The following is a 22,935-nucleotide window of genomic DNA, read 5'->3' as shown; positions in this document are numbered from 1 at the left end:
ATCTCAATACTAAAGTTTCAAACTCAATTTCGATACTAAGCAGAATATTCAGTCCTCCATAACATAATGGATTTTTTCTTCACATACAATAGAATGTCACTTTCAACTCTGAATAGGAGTAGACACTTAATATGTGGTCTTATTCTTCCAATAATTCTTAATTCTTATTCTTCCGATAAAGGATCCTTCTTTGAACATTCAGGAAAGGTCAAAATGTGCCCCATTTGTATAAGACGTAGTATCGTTTAAAGTCTGAGTATTGTAAAAGACAACCCGAATAAGTATTGCATCATTGTAATTATAATGCAAGGTGAGTGAGCAGCGTGTTCTTGCCTTGGGCGGGGGCTTCTTGAGCAGCACCAGCAGCGCCTGGAGCACCAGGTTGGAGAAGCGTGGGCCGATGGGGACGTAGTCAAGGAGACGCTCAATGTCATCTACCACCACGCAACTGAGCTGAGACTTATAGGCATCATCGAACACCTGTGCACAGCAGCGAGCCGTGAGCAAAGAGAAAATACACACGCCGAAAAACATCCAACCAGTACGCGACGAAGGGCTCCGAACGCCATCGACTTGTTTAGCCGGACTGACCTTTTTGATGGCCTGGCACTTGGAGAGCTCGGAGTACCCAATCATCTTGTCTGGAGAGCAGATCTTAATGAAGGGGAACTGGGAGTCCTCTGCAATCTTAGCCGCCAAAGCCGTTTTGCCGCTGTGTGGTGGACCTGGTAATGCGTGTGTCAACAGAAAAGGCATTAATTAGTGTCATCAAGTGTTGATTCTATAGGAGAAGCAATTCAGTAAAATGGGAGCGTCAATGTAAACTGTCAATACACGGAGTAAACAAGACTTGTATGTAATGATAGAGAAAAAAATTAATCGCTTTCACATGAGCGCAACAGGAACAGTGCTAGTTGTACAGTATTTACCTACATTTCTGTTGTTAAAGTAGCTAGTCTTAGTAAAACTATATCAACCTAATTGCAAGTAATAGTAGTAGAATAGTAGTAGATTAGTAATAGTAGTTTAGTAATAGTTTATAAAAGTTTTGTTTATAAGAGTTCTTCTATAATCTTCTATTATTTGTCCTTTTCCTCTGTATCTACTGTGTTGCAACAATGAAATTTTCCCATGTGTGGACAATAATTATCTTATTTTATCTTATCTTAGATGTGTGTGTAGCCACCGTAGTAGCAATTTCAGCACCAGTAGAACTACACGTGTGGAACAGTACGAAATTCCAGGTTTGCGGCGAAAATGAGGTTTCAACAGAGTGCGGTGACATTTGAACAGTTTCAATGCTTTTGGAGTTTCTCGCAGTGCACCCATATGAACGCCGCTCACCCTCCAATAGCACGGCGACCAGGGGCGTGCGGTCGCTGTTCTTGGTCTGCTGCACCAGGAGCTCGCCGTCGTCCAGCACGTGAGTGACGGGGTCGCCCCACTTGATGATGCCGTTCATGATGTAGCTGGAGTAGTCCTCCTGGTTGGTTCCGAAGGCCTGGAGACCGCCCGGCGTAACAATTACAGGTCGATAACGGTCACCGGAGAATAGAACGATGAAAAGGACACGATACGTACGGGTTTGATGTCGTTGTTGAGGGATCCCATGAAGTCGGCTCTCGTGACCTGCAGCTTCTCTGCCCTCTCCATGTCCACTTCGACTGTGGATGTGGCCTGACACGAACACAAAAGAAAACAAATATCCCATGGTACATCTGTATACCATGTTGAATGTACACTTAAATTAATGTAAGTTACTGTTTTGTGCACCTACTAAAATGTACCCATCAGTATAAAGCAACATTATTCTGTACTTAAGCAGCCACTATTGTCATCCCCCACTGAGGATAAAAGGGGATTAAGTCAAATTGTTATTCCTCACTAAATCCTACATACAGTCCAGACTCTGTCCTTACAGTTGCACCAGTAATACATCACCAATGAATATTATAGCTTAATTGTTAAACCATTCAGCAGGAAATGCTTAGAACGTACAGGCAGAAACTGAGCAATACCTTCACCTTCTGTGTAACATTCCATTTCATTTTGTATTCTTGGGAAATTAAATGTTTCTTTATCTCAAAGTTTATTACAATTGGGATGGCGGAATAACTAAGAATGATTTAAGTTCTCCATGGATGCAAAAAGTCTGCAAAAACAACAACACAACACGCTACCGTCCTTAGCTTTAGCTTTCATCAGATATTGGCGGCGGGCGGTCAGACCTTGATGAGACGATTCATTGCAGTGGACTGGGCCGCTCGGACCAGGCCCTCCAGCTCTGCACCGCTGTAGTTCTTGGTCTCCGCTGCCAGCTCCGGGACGTCCACGTCTTTGGCCAGCAGGTTAAAGCCCCTCATCTTATTTGTGTGAATGGTCAAGATCTGCACACGGCCCTTTTCGTCGGGAAGACCTGAGAAACGTAGCAAACACAACCTCAGCATCAGTTTTTAAAAGAGTATCAAATCCAACCGGTGCCATTTCGTCCGGCTTGATTTAAATTGCAAATAGTGGCTTGTGCATATGCGTTTCTTCCACTAATTTGCACAATCTTTTTTTCCCCGATGGTGGATCTAGCTCCTTCTCTATGCATAAACCTCATTTTCATGTATGTGCTCAACTGTAAATGATGTGCCGTATTCATTTTCCAAGGTGACTTTATGGAGAAATCTGCAGCTTAATATTGAGATTGCTTGATAAGATAAGATAAGATAAGATAAGATATTCCTTTATTGTCCCACATGGGGAAATTTCATTGGCAGTCCTGGGAAACCGCTGCACAGCAAAACGCAATCAGTTCAACTCTGATGTGGAAGGAATTGCTCCTTTGCCATTTTTGTCTCCTCTAGTCTTCACTGGCTGTTTTGACTCCATCTTGATCAAAAACACATGGATAGTTGCGAGGGGATTATGTTATGGCAGAATATTCGTAAAAGGGAGGCAGCGGTGATCTCTATTGGCAACTGACCAGGAAAATATGATGGGAAAGTTAATAAAGGGTGGATCTCATAAATGCAAGCTGACATTTTGTTAATCCATTGAAATGTCACTGTGGACTTATGTTTGCATTGGTTATTGTCTTCTTGGCTGTTCGAGCTTGTTTTATGGGGATAACGTGACAGATTTAAGGTTTGAATTTAAAAGCACATGTTCTGAGGAAACTTTTGTGAGACTTACCAATTTCCATTTTGACTTCAAACCTGCCGGGCCTCATGAGGGCGTCGTCAATCAGGTCTGGTCTGTTGGTCATGCCTGCACACACACACACACACGCACACCCACATTAGGCAAGGCAAGTTTATTTGTAGAGCACATTTCATACACAAGGCAATTCAAAGTGCTTCACACAGCAGGAAAAATGCATTAAAATCACAAAGTAAATACAGAAACAGAAAGACAATAAAATTGACTAAATAAAAAAATAATAATAAAAAACACCTAGCCAAATCCAAAGTTATCTGACCACATTGGCAGGCATTCCAGACACTCCTTCCCATATTTATTTGACATTGCAGCATGACAGGCGTCTCCGGGATGGACACATCACTTTTAGATTGATTTGTTCCCATATCTACGTGCTTTTCTGCAAACTGCACACGTCTGTGTGTTGCGTATGTTTCTTTTACGACGACTCTCTCGTCGACGCCTCCACTTGATGTGTGGCGCTTTGTATCTTTACCGACGGACGTTGTCTCGTCTGCCCCTCCCTAGATTTAGCTTTAGCTAAACTAATTGTCTCAGACAAAACTCGACCAAAGCTTTAGTGTTAAAACCTTGCTATTGGTCAGTGGGTCAAGGTGCCCCAGGCTCTTCCTGGGCTTTACAGTAGGCTTAGTGCCGACCGACAACCTAACCAGCGTGTGTTCTGACCCTCTCCCCAGGCACCTGCGATGAGCTGCGCTTGGACACCAGCACAATGGGCTACTGTGTTCAGTAAAATGATTTACATGTTCAAATGAGTTTTAGAATTGTAGAGAATTTCTCTAAGAAAGACCTTTTAATTTGAATAAATTTAAGAGGTGCTATTTTTAAGCTAAAATTTAAATGTGCAGGGAACTACCTCAAAATAGTCCCAGATAAATATTTGAGTATTTAAAATGTCAAAAATAAAAAATAAATAAAATTTAAAATTTAAAAGGGTAACGTGTAAATAATTTAAGACATAAAAGAGAAGAGTGCAAAGAAAAATCCTTTCAGTCATATGCGCAGCTAAACAAAACTGTTTTAGCTTAGATTTGAACGTTGTCAGAGTAGAAGCCTGTCTCACATCTTCAGGAAGACTGTTCCAGATTTTAGCTGCATAAAACTGAAACACAGATTCCCCATGTTTAGTCCTGACTCTGGCACCAGCAGGAGGCCGGTCCATGTTTAGTCCTGACTCTGGCACCAGCAGGAGGCCGGTCCATGTTTAGTCCTGACTCTGGCACCAGCAGGAGGCCGGTCCATGTTTAGTCCTGACTCTGGCACCAGCAGGAGGCCGGTCCATGTTTAGTCCTGACTCTGGCACCAGCAGGAGGCCGGTCCATGTTTAGTCCTGACTCTGGGCACCAGCAGGAGGCCGGTCCATGTTTAGTCCTGACTCTGGCACCAGCAGGAGGCCGGTCCATGTTTAGTCCTGACTCTGGCACCAGCAGGAGGCCGGTCCATGTTTAGTCCTGACTCTGGCACCAGCAGGAGGCCGGTCCATGTTTAGTCCTGACTCTGGGCATCAGCAGGAGGGCGGTCCATGTTTAGTCCTAACTCTGGGCACCAGCAGGAGGCCAGTCCATGTTTAGTCCTGACTCTGGCACCAGCAGGAGGCCGGTCCATGTTTAGTCCTGACTCTGGCACCAGCAGGAGGCCGGTCCATGTTTAGTCCTGACTCTGGCACCAGCAGGAGGCCGGTCCCTGAGGTCCTCAGAGTCCGAGATGGTTCATATGGCAATAACATGTCCAAGATGTACTTTGGTGCTAGGCCATGGAGAGACTTGTACACAAGCAGAGCTGCTTTAAAGTCTATTCTCTGAGCCACAGGGGGCAGTGCAGAGACCTGAGAACAGGACTAATGTGATCATACTTCCTGGTTCTGGTCAGGACCCGAGCAGCAGCGTTCTGGATGTACTGCAGCTGTTTTACAGCTCGTTTGGAGAGGCCAGTGAACAGGCCGTTACAGTAGTCTAATCTACTGGAGACAAACGCATGGATAAGTCTCTCTAAATCTGGTTTAGACACTATATTTTTGATTTTGGCAATGTTTTTTAGATGGTAAAAAGCTGCTGATGTTATTGATTTGATGTGGCTGTTAAAGTTAAATTCTGAGTCCATTATTACCCCCAGATTTCTAACTTGGTTTGTAGGTTTTAGAGCGAGACTCTGGAGGTGACCGCTAACACTTTCTCTTTGTTTCTGTTTCAAAAACGATTATTTCAGTCTTGTCTGAGTTCAGCTGGAGAAAGTTCCACAAACTGATCTGTTGGATGCAGTGACAGAGTGAATCTACTGGTCCATAGTCACCTGCCGATAGTGAAACATAGATCTGAGTGTCGTCTGCATAATTGTGTCATTTTCACTGCGTATCAACTGACCTAACGGCAGCATGTAGAGGTTGAACAGAAGGGGACCCAGGACTGACCCTTGGGGCACTCCACAGGTCAGGGTCATGTGGTCTGAGACACAGCTACCAATTTCAACAAAGTACTTCCTTAGGACCTTAACCAGTTTAGGGCAGTGCCAGTGATGCCCACCCAGTCCTCTAGTCTCTGTAAGAGGATCCCATGATCGACAGTGTCAAAAGCAGCACTCAGATCTAACAGAATTAAGACTGAGGCTTTGCCCGTGTCAGTGTTCAGGCGGATGTCATTTGTCACCTTGACAAGAGCAGTCTCAGTGCTGTGATGAGGTCTAAAACTGACTGAAAAACATCAAAATGAGTTGTTTATTAAGAGGAAATCTGTGAGCTGTTGGTAAACAACCTTTTCAAGGACTTTGCCCCAAAATGGCAGATTAGAGATGGGCCGGTAATGACTCAGTACTGCGGCATCAAGACTGCTCTTCTTTAGGAGAGGCTTTATGACCGCAGTTTTCAAAGACATTGGGAATGTTCCAGATTGAAGCGACATGTTAACTATGTGAGTGAATGGTGCTAACAAACTGTTCAGCACAGACTTTAGAAATCTGGTGGGTAACACATGGAGGCAGCATGTAGATGAACTCAGACTGGTGATGATCTCATGGACAGTTTTGTCAGTTACTGGTGCAAAGTGAGTTAGCTCTAAGTGTCTTGGTGGTTTTAGGGTAATTTTTTGCATTGTGGGATTTATAGCATTTTTAATGCCCTGAACTTTGTCATTAAAGAATAATGCAAACTCGTTACACTTGGATGTGGAAATGAGTTCTAACGGCAGCTGAGCTGGAGGGTTTGTTAATCTGTTTACTGTGGCAAACAGGACACGCGAGTTGTTACTGCAGCTTCCAATTATTTCAGACAAATATCTTTCCCTAGTTCTACATAAGATTAGGTTGTACATGTTCAGCTTCTCTTTGTAAATCTCTTTTTGAAGAGAGTTTTCATTAGAGTCAAGTCAGACTAGGACTCTCTATTCATGGGACTCTATCTAGGAAGTATCTATGGTAAATACATGTTTTGGTTACTCTCCCACTGTGAGTACTTCTGTAGTGACAAAAGCCCATTTACAGCCTAAGCTACAGCATTAAAGGATTTGAACATTAATATGTGCTTCTTACACCATTCTTTAGACACATGTTTTTGCTAATTTTGTGTGTCTATTCATTGAAAATACCAGAATCTGTACATTATGTCATTGTTTGTCCTTTCAATTACATTAACTTATGAATCAGATTTTAAACACATTGCTTGCTTTTCAGTGCCTGATCTCGTCAGATCTCAGAAGCAAAGCAAGACGGATTTACCCCAAGGCAGCTGTGGCTACAACAGTTGCTTACCACCACAGAGTGTAAAGTGAATACATAATGCAGTGTAAACAAAACACTTTATAAATCAATAATACTAGGCTGGTATTGTTATTTTATAAACTGCAATACTCAAGTAGTATTTTCTCTGACATGAGCTCACTTTAGGACTACACACTGTACATATGATGTGATATTAGTAATGTATGTATACAGTAGGTGTCTCACTGACCAATGACCAGGATGTTGTTGAGTTGCTCCACTCCATCGATCTTGGACAGCAGCTGGTTGACCACAGTGTCATGGACCCCTGTACTGCTCGCACCGGTGCCTCTCTGTTTGCAGATGGCGTCCAACTCATCAAAGATAATGATGTGAAGACCGCTGTTGGCTCCCAGCTGCAGACAAGACCAGCCTCATCATGCTCATGTGGTCTTACTTTACCTCACAGACAGGAGGCGTGTTCTCACCCTCTTCTGCTCCTCCTCGGCGTCGGCGAACAGTTTGCGGATGTTGGCTTCGGACTCGCCCACGTACTTGTTCAGGATTTCAGGACCGTTGACCACTTTTGGTTCTCGGGCGTTGAGCATCTTCCCGATCTGCCGGGCCATCAGTGTTTTACCACAACCAGGAGGGCCAAAAAGCATGATGCCCTTCACGTGTTTACAGCCTGCAACGCACAGCAGACGGTCACAAATGCATTCAGGCCATGGATCCGATTAGAATTCCATGATTCAGCCAGGTCTAAATGGGAAAGTGTTCAAGTGTACAATCTGGTGCATGATGGATTTCTGTTTATGCTTTGATCTTCAGAATGGTCGTCAGTCTGCTTGGGCCCGACAAAAGCTTTGTATAGTCATGAAAACGGTCTAAAAACAGTTCAAAGCAAACATGGTTGATTGTGCATGTTCGAACAACACAAATACGATTATGCACAATCAATTTGCAAATGACAATCAATGCATTTGCATAATACATTTCTAGTGGCAACGATGGTTCAGGTGTATAATTAAGAACATATTGAAATGTGACATTTTTACAGCGTCATACACTCTACATTAATCAGGGAAAATACAATATAAAAGATTGAATGATTTTCTAAAACGTGGTAATGATCAGTTATGGAAACAAAGTACAAAAGTGAAGTCATTTTTACAGTGGATACTTTTTACTTTTACTCCACAACATTTTTGAACTGGACTGAAGTACTTTAGTTTTGGTTTGAGGGGTTCATTTTAGCACGCTCATGATGACGTTTATTTGGTTGTCCATAATAAAAAAATATACATCTACTGCATTTTATCAGTGTCCTAAACCAAGAATTCTACACTCTAATTTATTATTATTTTTTAGAACAGTTTATATGTATTCATAATTTCACATTTTAGAGTTGTAGTTTGAGTATTAATCACTGAGATCATTGCACAGTTTGATTCCTAAAACAAATATCTTTGTCTAACATTAATTCTTGCTTCATTAAATTCAAAACAAAGTTACCCTGAGGTTATCTGGACTATTTTGTCATTTAAAGTACTGACTTTGAGCAAATAAAAATATATACATAATTAAAATAAATACATATTTAAAATAAATAAAATTCATTGGAAAAATTTGAAATTCAAATTGTTATTATTGACTAAAAATCAACACAATTCTTCATCAAACTCACCATATTAACACTTTAAAAGTTATTAAGAGGAGTATGAAATACTTAAGTAAAAGATTTTGAAGTACCCGTTTGGAAATGTACTTAGTAATTTGAGTGTGCTACTTGTACTTTTACTTTTACTTCTGAAACCACCATTGGTGGAAGTACTCAATTGTGTTACTTAAAGGCGCAATGGACGATTTTTTTTCTGCGATTTGAGAACGTAGGTGGAAGTGCGCATGCGCACTCCCCCGTGCGGACTGATACAACACACACGTACGTTTGTTTATTAGCACAACGGATCGCATCGCATCTCTCGTCTCCCGTAGATTTCCGTCGAGTCAACTCGAACAGTCTATCTCCGTCTTCATTTTGTCCCGTACACTGAGGGAACTGGAGAGACTATGTCTCTCGGCTGGCCTGGGAACGCCTCGGGATCCCCCCGGAGGAGTTAGAGGAAGTGTCTGGGGAGGAGGAAGTATGGGAGTCCTTGCTCAGACTGCTGCCCCTGCGATAAAGCGGCAGAAGATGGATGGATGGATGGACACTGAGGGAACTATATTATGATAGATCAATGCGCTTAGACACGCGGAACCGTGCTGCTCTCGGGGGACGAGCCACACGCGGCTGCAGGTGAGCGACAGGTGCGTTTTATGATTGATACGTGGCAGGACTAACCGGCAGTCCACGCCACAAGGAAATAAGACTAAAAAAAAAAAATCAAAAAAATCGTCCATTCAACCTTTAAGTGAAAGTAATGATGTCAACTGGATCTAAGAGAAATTCAAAGTAAGTAGAGTGACGTTTTACCCATCTGTTCCACAATATCCGGAGGGAAAACTCGAGATGCAAATGCTCTGCGGAAAATGGAAGAGAACTCCTTATCCAGACCACCAATGCCCATCTTCTCAAAGTTCCAGTCCGGGTTTATGATGGTCTGTCGGGACTCTTTAGTCTTGGCTTTTCCTGTAGAACAAACAGAATAAATCTAATGAATTTGGAGTTACACAATAGATGGTTATGCAATATGAATTAAAAAAGCAAAGGGCTTATGCTGACAAATGTTTTTATCAAGGATCTTTCACACTTATCCACGTTGTGATATTGCCACCTTGTGGAGATATGAAATACAGACGCCAATATAAACTTTGAAAACCATCATCAAAATGTGTGTTTTATAAACTGTTGGAAATAGTTGTTGTCCTTGCAATTTATTTATTTGGTGTAATTTTTTAGTAAAGCATACCGACAAGTGTTAGTGATGAACTTTCTGCCTTTTCAAAGATGACTTGACTGTTTCCCACCATCAGCCCCACATCAATCTGGAAGAAATACAATCATCATAAAATCACTGTTGCAAATGGTCACATATCCACACAGGGTAATGTAGCTGTAGGAGTTCTGTTTGTGCATTATGTACTAATATATAATATAATATATTCAAGTATGGTTTCCTCTAATATTTATGCATGCCACTTTCAGGTCAAGTGCATATAAGTAAAGTATATATAAATAAATGCATGTAAAATCAATACGCTGCATAAGAAACATGGGACATTGAACATTTCTCGTGCTTATGTCTTTTTCAGTTACCGGTATTTTATTTTCTCAGAATGGACCCGATATAGGACTGAACATACATTAACTATTCAGTTTCCATCTTAGTCTTTTGAAACGTATGTTAACAAATACTGGTTAAGATTCTGTTCATGATACAACCTTCTGGGGTTTCTTGGCCGTGGTTTGCTCTCCCTGCAGGATGCTGGCGTCCATAGCCTCAATGTTCTTCACCATCAAACCAAACAGCTTATCACAGAAGCTGAACACCAGCTGAAAACAGAAAGACACGTTAGCTCCATCGTTCATCACTTCAAATGTACACGTGAATACTACTATGAGCTCGTCATGTACCTGTTGGGTGACGGAGAAGGACTGGCTGTTGAACTGTTGGACGAACTCAGCAGCCATCTTGTCCGAGTCGTACGGGGAAGAGTCCGTGCTCTTCTTCTGCAGGAAGTCGATCTCGATGGTCATGGCGCCGATGCACTGTTTAGACTTGTCGAAGTTGTAGTTGGCCACTGATGATACAAAACATCAGAAAAAAGGTGTCTTGTGATCTGGAGCTTTCAGAGTAGTACACTATACGTTTGAAAGTGAAATGTATATAAATGTTCCTTTCTATGGCTAACAAACCAAACATTAGCCGTAATTAGTAAGAAGTATAATTTAAAGCATGTGATGCATAAGCCTTTTATGATGTTTAAAGCCAGCCAAATGTTTAAAAACTGAGGTATGCAATATTTACAGGTTAGAAACAGTTATACAGTATAAATAAAATAACAATACAATTTTACTACTGTTAAATGTGATATATTAGATGTTAAGCTGTATAATCATTCTTTTTTTTTCTACCACTTGTTCCCATTAGGGGTCACGGGCGACTGCAGCCTATCCCAGGGACTTTGGGCCTTAAGCGGGGGACAGGGGCCAGTTCGTCGTAACTATAATCATCTTATGATATAAATAATCATAACGACCAAATTTGCCAACATGTATATATTTCATATTTATTAGGACTTAATGTTTTATACCTTCCACTTCCTGGCCGATGGACAGACCAGCCCATTTTCTCTGTAAAACAACACAAATCTTCACAGCTGAGCAGAAATAAAACACTGGTGCTCCAGGGCTGTTGATGTACTGTACCTGCGGCAAGCTGAAGGCAATGCTCCCTGGCGCCACCGTGTGGTGAGTTTTCACAGTGAACACAAAATTGTGGTTGGGTGTGGTCTTCACTGACACATGTCTGCAGAGAGAAGATAGTTGTGTTTTTCTTCAGTTCAACATAAGATGTAGATGCACCAGTACAAGCACTGCGTGTTACAGGACAAGCAAAACAATACTTGTATACATAAAACAACAAAAAACAAACAAACACACAAATACTTGTTCATGTTGTGGAGGGAGGAGAGAGGCCTTCTACTATAGACGCCTGTGGGTCAGCCAGACCCGAAGATGAATTAAATGAGCCTTGGTTAAAACCTCTATGATCCAAACATAAGGCACAGCTACTCTGCTCAGTTTTTGTCCATACAAGCTTCCATAGGAAAAAGTTACAGCATTAAGATAAAAGTATACAGAAGATTAAGTCTTACTACACTGACTACACTAATCTATCCTGTTACAATGTAATATGCAATCCAAGTTCACACAAGACAACAAACTGATCCTTAAGGCGACATATTATGTTTTAACCATGTTATAATGGTGTTGCCTCATCATTAGCCACATTTCTGGCCCTGGGCCCCTGGACTGTTTCACTTTGGAGAGTCTTACTCAACATATTAGTAGCAGTAACTCTAAATGTTAAGTTAAAATACATTGATTCATATTTACTTCAGTTTTGTCAAAAATAATAATGCATAAAAAAGCACTTGCATCATAAGTATAGGCACAGGCCTGGCTTTACTGTATTGTCATATTTATTATTGTGTGACCCTAAAATGTTCACTAATTACACACATAGGTACACAATAGTACACAGACATGATTATGACAGAGTACACTGCAAATACAACGTCTGGCTGGTGGAGATAAGCAGTAGTTGCCATGGCAGCCAGAGTACTAGATAACTGAGATTATTTTCGAATTACCTCTTTACTTTCATTAGTCCTGATTGTATAGAAGTTTGTTCATTTTCAGATTTTGACCACTTGACAATGTATTTCATTACAATTATTGTAGAGGCTAATCCTAATCTCTTTTGACTACATGAGCCTGTTTTACGCACAGGCAACACCGATGTGGTCGCAGCACGGTGAAACGACAGTGTTGGTCCTGTCATCTCTCTTTATTGTCAAACTTCTTTACATGTATTACGTGAGCAAAAACAACAAGGTAGCAGTAGTGCGCCCCCAAATGTCCAACACATATATACATGTTGAAATTCCTTTTAAAAACATACACAAATGAGTAATTAGTAATTGTTAAAATAATCATGTAAACATATTGACCACGCTTACCATGATCATTACTATTGGATTGTTGGATTGTTAGAAACAGGTTGAGGTTTATATACACAATGTGAACTAACTACTAATGGTCAGACAGTGGCACGTTTGATGTGTCTGATGCTATATTGATGTATGGATTTGCTCTGATGAATAGGCCTCGATGAGCACTCACTGTCCAGACTGCAGATCCTTCTCACTGACCACGGCGCAGTTGGTCAGCGACAGTTCATCCGTGGGGCATCGCGCCGCTTGCATCGTCTGCACAGACACATGAAGGAATGGTAAGAATGAAGTTCAGTTGTAAAGGACACACAATGGTTTATGACGGCTCATAATACGAGGCTTCCAAGTGTCTTGTTCAAACCCCATGTATGATCTGACACTTTTATTAATTACTACGGCAGACATTAAGTTTGCATCAACCGTGTAAACTGTAATGTGTTTGTTATCACTTTGATCAATCAAAAATATATTCAATTTAATGCCAAACCAAGATATGAAATAATGCCTTGATCTTTCTGTGTCCCATAACCCAAATATTTGAGCTGATAATAATTACATACAGCACTGGTTGATCGAGTAAGGAAAACATGTGAATATTTATTTTTCATGAGTAATATCAAATATTTTTGTGTTTGGCTACGTTTGCTCAAATCATTTCATTAATAAATCAAAAGGTTTTGCTGAGAACTTCCAAACAGAAAGCAAAGCAACCATTAACACATTAAAGAACCAGACACAGTGACATGGACAATATTCACAACATTAGAGAGACTCCTTTTTTTCTAAAATGTGCGAATTAATTTCAGACTGTACAACTTTTCTATCGCTGCAGTAGATTTACACATTATCACTGACACCTGGAATTCCACAAAGAAAGCACACTCACTCAGAGAATTACAAACAGAGGATCAGAACAGCTCTGAAGCCTTTGAGGTACATGAGAGAAGTACTTCGCCACATGAGCTGAGGAGTGAAGCAGCAATTACAGTAACTGGGAGAGTCTGTCAAACATATCAGAAATAATGTTTGGAGTGGATTGACTGAAATCAATACAAGACATTTGGTTGTGCGCTTGTCACTGCAAACCTGATGTAATGGTCCTCAATCACTACCTACATTAATGCTGACGACCCTGACATGCCCCAAGTCAGATATGTATATTGTAACTAAACATTTATAGTGACTCTGAATAATGAGATTATAAACTGAACATAATATTAATGTCTGTGAATTGTGTTTAAGGTAATTCTCTTTGTCAACAGCAGGTGGCAGTGAATGCAACATGTGTTTCACCAGGATTACAACTGTTGTTGAGTGAATAAATCAAATAACATTCCTTTCCATGACTTCTTCCCTAGCACTGAATAAATAAGAATGTATAGTTATAGCGCTCTCATTAAAGATGTAAAATGTCACCAAATGTGTTGATACAGTTAATTAGAAATTGTAAATAACCCGAGTGGCATCATTTCTGTTTATAAAGAGACAGAGTTTGCATCAAAGACTAAACGATTAAAGCATTCATCAGACGAAAAGAAAAAAGAAAAGAGCAGTAAAAGTTGAGAATGACCCGTGTGAGGAATCACCAGACACAGCACAAAGTCACGACTGCTGTCAGCACTTTAAGCATTAAATGACACGCAAAACAGACTATGCAATGCTGTCAAATTACATAAACGCACAGTAATAATACTATTTAGACTATTTAGCATTGGCTAAATATTATCAACAATAACCGCAGAAATGTACTGTATAATAATCTTAAATTGATGATTTATCACAAATAAATCTGGTCATTGAAAAAATATACAAATATTGAAAAACGGTAGCCTTTTGTTTAAAAAAAAATACAATTTAAAAGTTAAGAAAAATAGTACAACATTTGTGTCATATTGATGCTGCACTAAATAACTGGATTCTATACAATCAATATAAACAATGCAAAATGTTCTCCTTTAAAAAAGATAAATAGCTCAAGTTTTTCAACAATATTAAAATTCATATTAATTATTCTGTTAAGCGCATGTTTTTGTCTATAGTAGTCAGTTGAAGCATTGTCTGTTTCTTAATATTTCATGCCATTCCTAATGAAGGTCTGGTGTGTAAAGCCATATTGTGCCCAACAGCAATGCAATAAAGCAGCTGTTAACTATGCCATTCATGGGATCTACAATAACAATATTGCTTTATTAAGTTGAGAAAAATGACTTGAGCATGAGTAGCCGAAGGGGAGAAACCTCTGAGTGATGCATTCCAAGCAACTGGGACGTTGGTTATTTGTTTTCCACAAAAATACAAGAGTGTTTCAGTTAAATTAAAGATTAAAGAAGATTAAAGAAATACATTTATGACCAAACCAATTACCAGTTTGGAAAAACAACGGTTTCCATCCCCATAGAGTCAATGTTAATAACTCTCAAAAGGACAAGGCCATGAAGGTCACACCACCTTCTTTGGGAGTGCCTTTTGCAAACAGTTAAGCCATGTTTACCGTTTAAAATATTATGCACGTTTTCAATCAAATGTAGTGTCACGTGCTTCCTCTCCCACTTGTAAGTACTCAATACAAACATAATGTCTTTTTTTTAATGGAACCTTTATTTAACCAGGAAAGTCCCAATGACCAGATGAGATGACCAATCTCAATGGGACTTTTACCAATCAATCTACAGCAGCACAGATCATTCATAACGTCACACAATTCAGACAATCACACACAAAAATATGTTCCCTAAAAACAATACAAACCATAGAGCCTAATCAATAAATAAAACAATAAAAACCTGCCAACTGGACACACTCACCACCAATAAACTAATATTACAACCATTAAAGCCATATCTCTGTGACGTCCCGATCAGTTTAATGCCACAGGGTGAAAAACAGAAAAGTTACACACCTGAAATGATCATAATAATGCCCCTTTAACTTCAGCACTGCAAGAAACTGTCGACACTGATCTATGGAACTCCACTAGCACCAATCTATTAAGCCTGAGTGAGGGAGCGTGGCGAACGACTGCGCTGCGGCGAGGGACGTGACGAAAACGCCGACGCCAAAACGTTTTCATTAAATCAACACGAAGTCACGGCCTGACACAACAGCTCGGGCATCGATCTGCAACGGGCCCACGTTTCCTTCCTGCTCTGTGCACTAAACATCTGCCTCGGCTCTTTCCAAACACCACCTCACATTGTCGATTTCATTGCGTGTCAAATTTTAAAAGTGCGTTATAATTTTCACTAGAGTCATACATACCTTGAAAAATATAACCACCTTCTTGATGCCAGAAAGCAAAGAGGAGATACAGAACATAGTGTTTGAGACGAGTGGCTGCGGAATGGGTGCAATGGGTGCAAAGGGTGACTTTGAAACGTATGAGCATGCAAATGACAGTGGAAGGTGACAATTGGGGGAAGTTACATCATGCGATTTGTCCATGAGGTCAAATCTGGAAGGTCCAAAATCATGCATTAGACGGTGCCGATAATCCATTGTTTTTGGAGCTCCTCACAGTCTTATACCTTGCCTTATTTTGCCAGGGAGTGAGAAACAATCATGCAAATACATATTAGAATGACAGGCAATAGATTCAGAAGAGATGCAATAAACAAAGTGACATGGTGCAAAGCTTGGATTTCATTAGGACATTTGGGAAGAGAGTGGAGCAAGGTGGAGACATTTTATCCACAAACGAAGCAAATATTCAAACTAAATTGCAGTGACTGTGCAGCTAGCAAACAGAAGTGAGTTGAGACGATTAGCAGTTAAATGAAAAGAGCTTCATAAAGACATGACGTCATTCACTCAGACTGTTTTCCTTTTAGCATTGTAAGTGATCCGGGGTAAGCCTGCTCTGATAATATGCAGATTGTAGTTTAAAACCATCCGTTCATGCTTGAAACTGTTTATTTCATCAAGACGGATCTGTGTACATTTTACTTTTAATTAAGTACATATTGGCAACAGTACTTGTAATTGAGTACATTTTTAGTCACAAAACTGTAATTTTATTTATTGCACGATTCTCTTTCCTCCACTTGAGTAGCAAAAACAACATCTGGAGTATCTTGAACATAAACAAATACATAATAACCCCATATTCCATAATTAAATTCAAATCATATCTATAATCAATCCCAATAATCCATTTTCAACATTTTCAAACAAGTTGATAGAAAAGAACTAGTCTACATTGCATTTTGGGAACACTCAACACAAGTGATTTTGTTATGAAAAAGGTCAAACTGGGGGGAAATAGGCAGGGTTTTTCTCTGAGCACCGACTTTCTTCTATTCCAGGCATCATGTTTAATTATTCATCTGCTTGTGGCGCAGAGGTTTATGCTGCCAAACGTCTGCACTGCCGATCAATGGTGGAGTCTCCGGGCCCTTTTGAAAACAGGGCGTACACAGCAGGGGCCTCACGGCTCTCAAAGAGCTCCCATCAAACACCTGCGTCAGCAGAGTCATGCTCCTCCAAGCATCGCACTGGCGCAGAGAGAGAGAGAGAGAGAGCGAGAGCGAGAGCGAGAGCGAGAGCGAGAGCGAGAGCGAGAGCGAGAGCGAGAGCGAGAGCAGAGTCTACACACACACTTCACTTTCATTTATTTATTCATTTATACAGGGAAAACACAATGAGAAAAGTTCTCTTTTTCATGAGTCCCTGTTAAAACACAACACAAAATAAACAACAAACATAGGATACTAAAACACAAATAAAACAAATCAATAAAATTAATCAATACATTAAAAACACATTTAAACATACAATCTGAGATACAAGTATGTAAAACAAGTGCACTGGCACTGTGGGTGCTTTAAACTCATTAAAAGGCATACAATTATTTAATTAAAAAAAAGTCTCTTTCGTTCCACAAGGAGGGAGCAAAGTTGATGAAAGCCTTTTTTCCCGTCTCTGTGTTAACACGATGGGATCGTAAGATATAAATGTGCTGAGACCCCAAATAGTCAATACTTGAACTAATGTTTAATAAGCTGATAAACAATCTAAAAGTAGAGCCTTGTACACAGACAAAAGTGCTGTTCTTGTCTTGCATCCGATACTAATGCAAATGTTACGTTGAGATAAGACATCTTCTACATGGCATTTGCATTTCATTCCTACTGCAGCTGTAGGAATAGTGTTTACATTGGATCAGTTGGCACCTAACATTGTGTGGTGAGTTTTGTTGCCGCTGACAGAATTGTTATTTATCTTTCCCTTCATAGAATCAACATCAACTCCATTGGCTATGCTTTCTAATTGGATTTGTGCCCACTGCAGTCTGCCTACAAGAACATTTCAAACTCCCACCAGCTAATATCTTTGAGCATTGCAAAACTTATTACTTTCATTCTTACAATCAACATATCAGCATGACTGAGAAAAGACATCCGTTTACAACAAACTCTATAGTATTATATTTTGTTCTGAATGAACAAAGTACCAGTGCCAAGTGGACAGACATTTGCTGAACTGATTGAATCACAAAGCTTTCAGGGCAAATGTGGTGACAAACATAACAACGTTATAGTAGTGTGAAGTGCAGTGAGGTTCATGGCCAGTGAGGCTCTTTCAGAGTCAGATTTATAAATGCGAATAAGCCCAAAAGAACACTTTGAACGTCATTTGATTGACAGACAATGAGTTACGATATATATCTCATATCAGCATTCTTTACACAAACATGTGACTCATTTCATTTAAGGTCAACATTAGTTCCAATTGAGCTATAAACGAGTTCAAGAACAAAGATGATAGCACAACAGTCCACGGGCTCAGTGAGTCAGGTGTATTGTTTGCCTCACTTTTACTGCCGTTTTAAAAGTCATCAAAAGTCAGAAATACATTATCCAGAATATGGAAGTACAAAGCATTGTGTTATATTTGTATACACAGGGACAGCAACACAATATTTGCATCGCATACAGCTCAGTTTGTGAGGCATTATACTACGCACCGAGCGGCAGAGCAAGGTGCTGCCTCACAGCACCGCCTCCCTGTATCTGTATCTGAACAGGAGTTATGGAATAGATCCATGGTTACGGGACATGCGTCTGAGATTGACTCTCCTGATCGTGAGAGCAGATCGAGAGTGCAGATTCAAAACCACTTTATTAGCTTTGTTATGAAAACATCAAAAACATGAGATGAATTGCTTAAAAGGACTTTAAGAATTTTAGTATAAAGACTCCCAAACAAAAAGATGTTAAACACATATTGTATATCTTGGCTAAATGCTAACAGGCTGTAAACAGAACACCCGTCGCCATCATGCTGTGATGCCACAGGTTTACTCAGGTTTAGAAGGGCTTTCCCATCCACATAGACGTAATGACTTTCTTTGCCAAAGGTCACCTTTAGTGTCAAACATGATGCTATGTATGAAACAGCAGTAAGCCAATTAAAACTAAATAAGTCATAAGTACTTTCTGATGGGGAAATTGCTCTACTGTACCAGGACAACTTATTGACTTTTCATTGTGGAAAGCTCCATCTGACCTACGTCATAAGTATTTACAATACTCCTACAATGGCTTGAGGATAAAACTATCACAGTATTTTGTGTGTTCATGTCTCCGGGTCCTGTACTGATGATAATAAACATCCCATTTCAGACATCCAAAGTGTCCCGCCTCTTTCACTTTCCATCCTTCTCAGACATGTGGGTTCAATCTTCCACCTTAGTGCCAATTTCAGTATTGAGAACGACTGTTTTAATTTGCTTCTCTGACATGCTTTGTGATCGCACAGTGTTGTTCAAGACAGCTCACAGCACAGACGGTCTATATTTAGCCCCATCTCAGGGCTCACAGAGAAAGAAGGCCTAAAGCTACTACTGCGCTTCGACCTCCCCAGAGTCCGACACAGAACGCCCACCACACTCAACCTGCTTCAGTGAGATACTGCAGATTCAGATTAAACTGTTTAATTCAACAAACGGAGTGAAGCAAATGGGACTAGTTAGGCGAGGTACATTCACACTTAACTTGCTTATTACACCACCTCACTAGAGAACCGTCCCTGGTGAAAACAAGCCACAAAAGTTACTGTGGAAGAAGATGATCGAGTAAGTTTTAATCACTTTCATGATCTCAGCCAATGACACGAGGTGAACACCATTGGGACACCTGGCTCTGGAGAAATTGGATCCGAGGGCGAATTGGGAAAACTCTAGATGTCATATCACTAGATGGTCCTTGTTAATAGTATTGTGTTTAATGTATTTGTAACATAACAGCTCCAGCTTAAAATTATTTATTGACCTTTATTTAGCCAAGAACGTCCCACTAAGACACAGAATCTCTTTTTCAGGAGAGTCCTGGTCCTAGAGGGGAGGAGCCTATTTTACATTGTGATAGGAGAAACCAGAGCACCTAAGCAGTCGCGGAGAGAACATGCAAACCCCACACAGAAAGGCCCCACGCCGCCCAGGACTCAATCCCGGGACCGTCTTGCTGCGTATCGCCCAATGACCCACCTGTCTACAAAGCATACCGTGCCAACTACCGAATGAAAACCTTTATCCACTGCCATTCTTCACGAGGACAGACGAGCTCAGGCATTCATGAAACTGACTCACGTATTATACCATTATGCGCTAAACCAACAAGGCCTACACACGCCATGTTGTGCCAGACGTTAGACACTGAAAGCCTTGCTCTGGAGTCACCTGAGATTGTCCAGCAGATATACACCGTTCTTCCCCAACAGTATGTCATGCTTGCAAATAAAAGGTCAGATAAGCTTAAACAAATGTGGTCTGTTAAATGTCATTTGGGTTAATTAACAGCAGTCAGAGGCTCAGGCGCAGAGCAGTGAGGATTGGACAAGTAAATAAAGAGTCACATGTTCATGTTAATGCTGCTTGTGCTACAGAAACTTCTTCTTCGTCTATAAACAGCTAGGACTATATGTTTTTCTTATACTATGCAAAAGGTGCAGGCTAATCTCCCAGAGTTCTGATGGGTGGATTATCCAATCATAAAGTGTGGTCCGTCAGTATCAAAACAAGCATATAAAATAACAGAGGACTTAGAAACGGTCTTGAAAATGACTTTTGGATGGATTTTGAAATGTTTTGATTTTTAAAACATTGTGCATACGACTTCCTTTGAAGCTTCTATGAGCTGGACTTCTGCCAAAGCAATGGGCGGATCGCTGAACACTTTTAATTTCGTTTCCCATGAAATAAACAAACTGGATTGCACGGCTTTGACCGAGTTTGGTCTCTGACGCGAGGCTAAGAGTGAGGACCAGATTGTAAATCCTGTACAGGAGAATACCAGGCTAAACAATTACTAAGACCACTACTAATCGCAGTAATATTCCTTTGTAACAACCACAAAAACAATAAGATCCTAAAACTGATTCATTTAGAAAAGTAGGCGTAAATACAAATTGCTTATTAGTTGTAAGAAATAATATGCATCATTCTAAATCTCAAGGGTAAGCTTAGTCAGCCTACACCTCAGTCTTTATTCACAGACCACTGCAGGCATCCCAAACACAAAACACCAGTGCACTGACATCGTTGTTTTGTGAGAGCGCGAGCTTATTAACATTTAGAATGTAACCCAGACAGCTCATTTCACCGCTTGTAAAAACCTGCGCGAGTGAATCTCAGGAGGGAACGCGACACACATCGAGCTGGTTCACTTGAAGAAAACAAGAGCTAGAAGAAGCACGATAAGTGGACTGTGGGAGAGGTGCCATCTTGAACTGCCCACTCAATTCTCCCAGAACACACGAGGAAGTACTGCTTTGGGCCGCTAATGTGCTATGTCCAATTAGCACGAAACAAAGCACTGCACTGAATAGAAATTGTGGAGATTTTGCAGTGGTATCAATAATGCATGTTAATATGGGACATTTCTTCTGGGATATGAGATAATGCTGTTGACTGCAATCGAGTACGACAACTGTATTAATGCTAACTGAATCTATAGGGCAATTCTGCTGTGAAAAGCTCATTTATACGTAACAGGCATAGATTAAAAGAAAACCATGAAGGCATTTACTATTCACATGACCAAAAAAAAGAAAACAATCTTGGCTTTTTAAAGAGTCAATATCATTTCCGTTTATGAGACTCGCCAGGTATTATTCATTTATAGAACAAATGTGTATTTCAGCACAATTACACAAAACAGTATTCAGAATGTATGGCATCGCAGAGTAAAGTGGAGGATCCATCACTCGCTTGTTTCCATGGAGATATTGCTTTGCCTGGAATGTTCCACAGTATGATAGAGATAGAGACAGAGACAGAGAGACAGAGATGTCCATGAGAAAAGCAGGCAAAATACAAGTCAGATCTGTAGTGAGGCGAGCTGGCTCATGGTAAGAATGGACAAATAAAAGGTTCTCTTTCATGATGTATCTTATAAAATAATAATTGTGTGATATATTATATGCACTGGATTTGTGTTTTAAAACTAGAATTTCTTTACTACTTACTTAGGCCATGTGTACTGTGGCCTGCATCCGAGTTAGTTAGCACTAATCTGGGTTTATCAGATGTCCAGCTGGTCCAGTGGACACACCCTCTGAGTGGAGCATGGCCAAGTGTCTTAGTGACCCACAGCTTTTCACACCTACATCCCTGCCTCAAATTCTAACTAAACAAGGAGCACAAGTAATGTTCAGTCATGGGCAGGTCATTTATTATTAGTCAATAGTCTAATAATAAATGTGTAAAAGAGCAGATTATTATCAGAACGTTGGGTTACTAAGAGACCAACACCCAAGGATTTTACTGAACAAATAAGAATAATACTAGTTTCATAATGCATTTTACATGATTTCAACTGAAAACTTAAACTTGCAGTCTGAGCTTGAAGTGAAAGGTGGGAGAAGTTGGAAGAAGGATATTTGGAGATGCTAATAAACGGTAGCTAAAGACACAGCCAAAAGTGTCCAGACTCCTCATGCAAACCTGAAAATGGAGACATGAAGGGTTGTGGCAGATTTCAAAAGTAAAATATCACCTTCATAACCATCCCCTGTTAGTGATTAAACCAAGCAAGTTGTAGCTACCATATCAGCTGACATCAACATGTTACACTCACAGGTCATCACAATTCATGGAAAATATATTGATGACGCAGAGGCTGCCTGGAGAGAGGAATTGTCAGCTATGATTGCTGGGGGAATGTTCCTGCCTCAGGGTAAACACAAAACAACTACACAGTGTAATTCCACAAAGTATTATGTTTGAATCGTGATATAAAAAATCATTGAGAATACTTTTCTCAAAACAACAAAGATACTTCACTGGCATTCAAGTGAATCTGTCTTACTATTAATTCTAGGCAAGGAGACTACATTTTACATATAAGGGTGAGCTTTTGGTGA

The 22,935-nt window shown here is 40.3% G+C and overlaps 1 protein-coding gene across 1 annotated transcript in view; it reads right to left on the bottom strand.

The window, feature by feature from the left end:
- The window catches only part of nsfa (N-ethylmaleimide-sensitive factor a), a 33,093-nt gene that overhangs the window by 4,881 nt on the left and 5,277 nt on the right, over positions 1–22,935 (bottom strand). The window contains exons 2-17 of the mRNA XM_072443531.1: positions 15,835–15,855; positions 12,746–12,831; positions 11,267–11,366; positions 11,152–11,191; positions 10,472–10,638; positions 10,280–10,390; positions 9,807–9,882; positions 9,371–9,526; positions 7,383–7,582; positions 7,145–7,310; positions 3,181–3,255; positions 2,229–2,416; positions 1,582–1,677; positions 1,345–1,501; positions 592–725; positions 334–480 (exon numbers count right to left, since the gene is read on the bottom strand). Coding sequence (XP_072299632.1) covers positions 334–480; positions 592–725; positions 1,345–1,501; positions 1,582–1,677; positions 2,229–2,416; positions 3,181–3,255; positions 7,145–7,310; positions 7,383–7,582; positions 9,371–9,526; positions 9,807–9,882; positions 10,280–10,390; positions 10,472–10,638; positions 11,152–11,191; positions 11,267–11,366; positions 12,746–12,831; positions 15,835–15,855 — 1,920 coding nt within the window. The remainder of the gene's footprint in view (positions 1–333; positions 481–591; positions 726–1,344; positions 1,502–1,581; positions 1,678–2,228; positions 2,417–3,180; positions 3,256–7,144; positions 7,311–7,382; positions 7,583–9,370; positions 9,527–9,806; positions 9,883–10,279; positions 10,391–10,471; positions 10,639–11,151; positions 11,192–11,266; positions 11,367–12,745; positions 12,832–15,834; positions 15,856–22,935) is intronic.

The sequence above is a fragment of the Eucyclogobius newberryi genome, unplaced genomic scaffold (assembly GCF_026437365.1).
Source record: "Eucyclogobius newberryi isolate DKJ021-1_F unplaced genomic scaffold, fEucNew1.0.hap1 SCAF_13, whole genome shotgun sequence".
NCBI lineage: Eukaryota > Metazoa > Chordata > Actinopteri > Gobiiformes > Gobiidae > Eucyclogobius > Eucyclogobius newberryi.
Note: the sequence above shows the minus strand (reverse complement) of the source record. Positions and strands in the feature narration are given on the sequence as shown.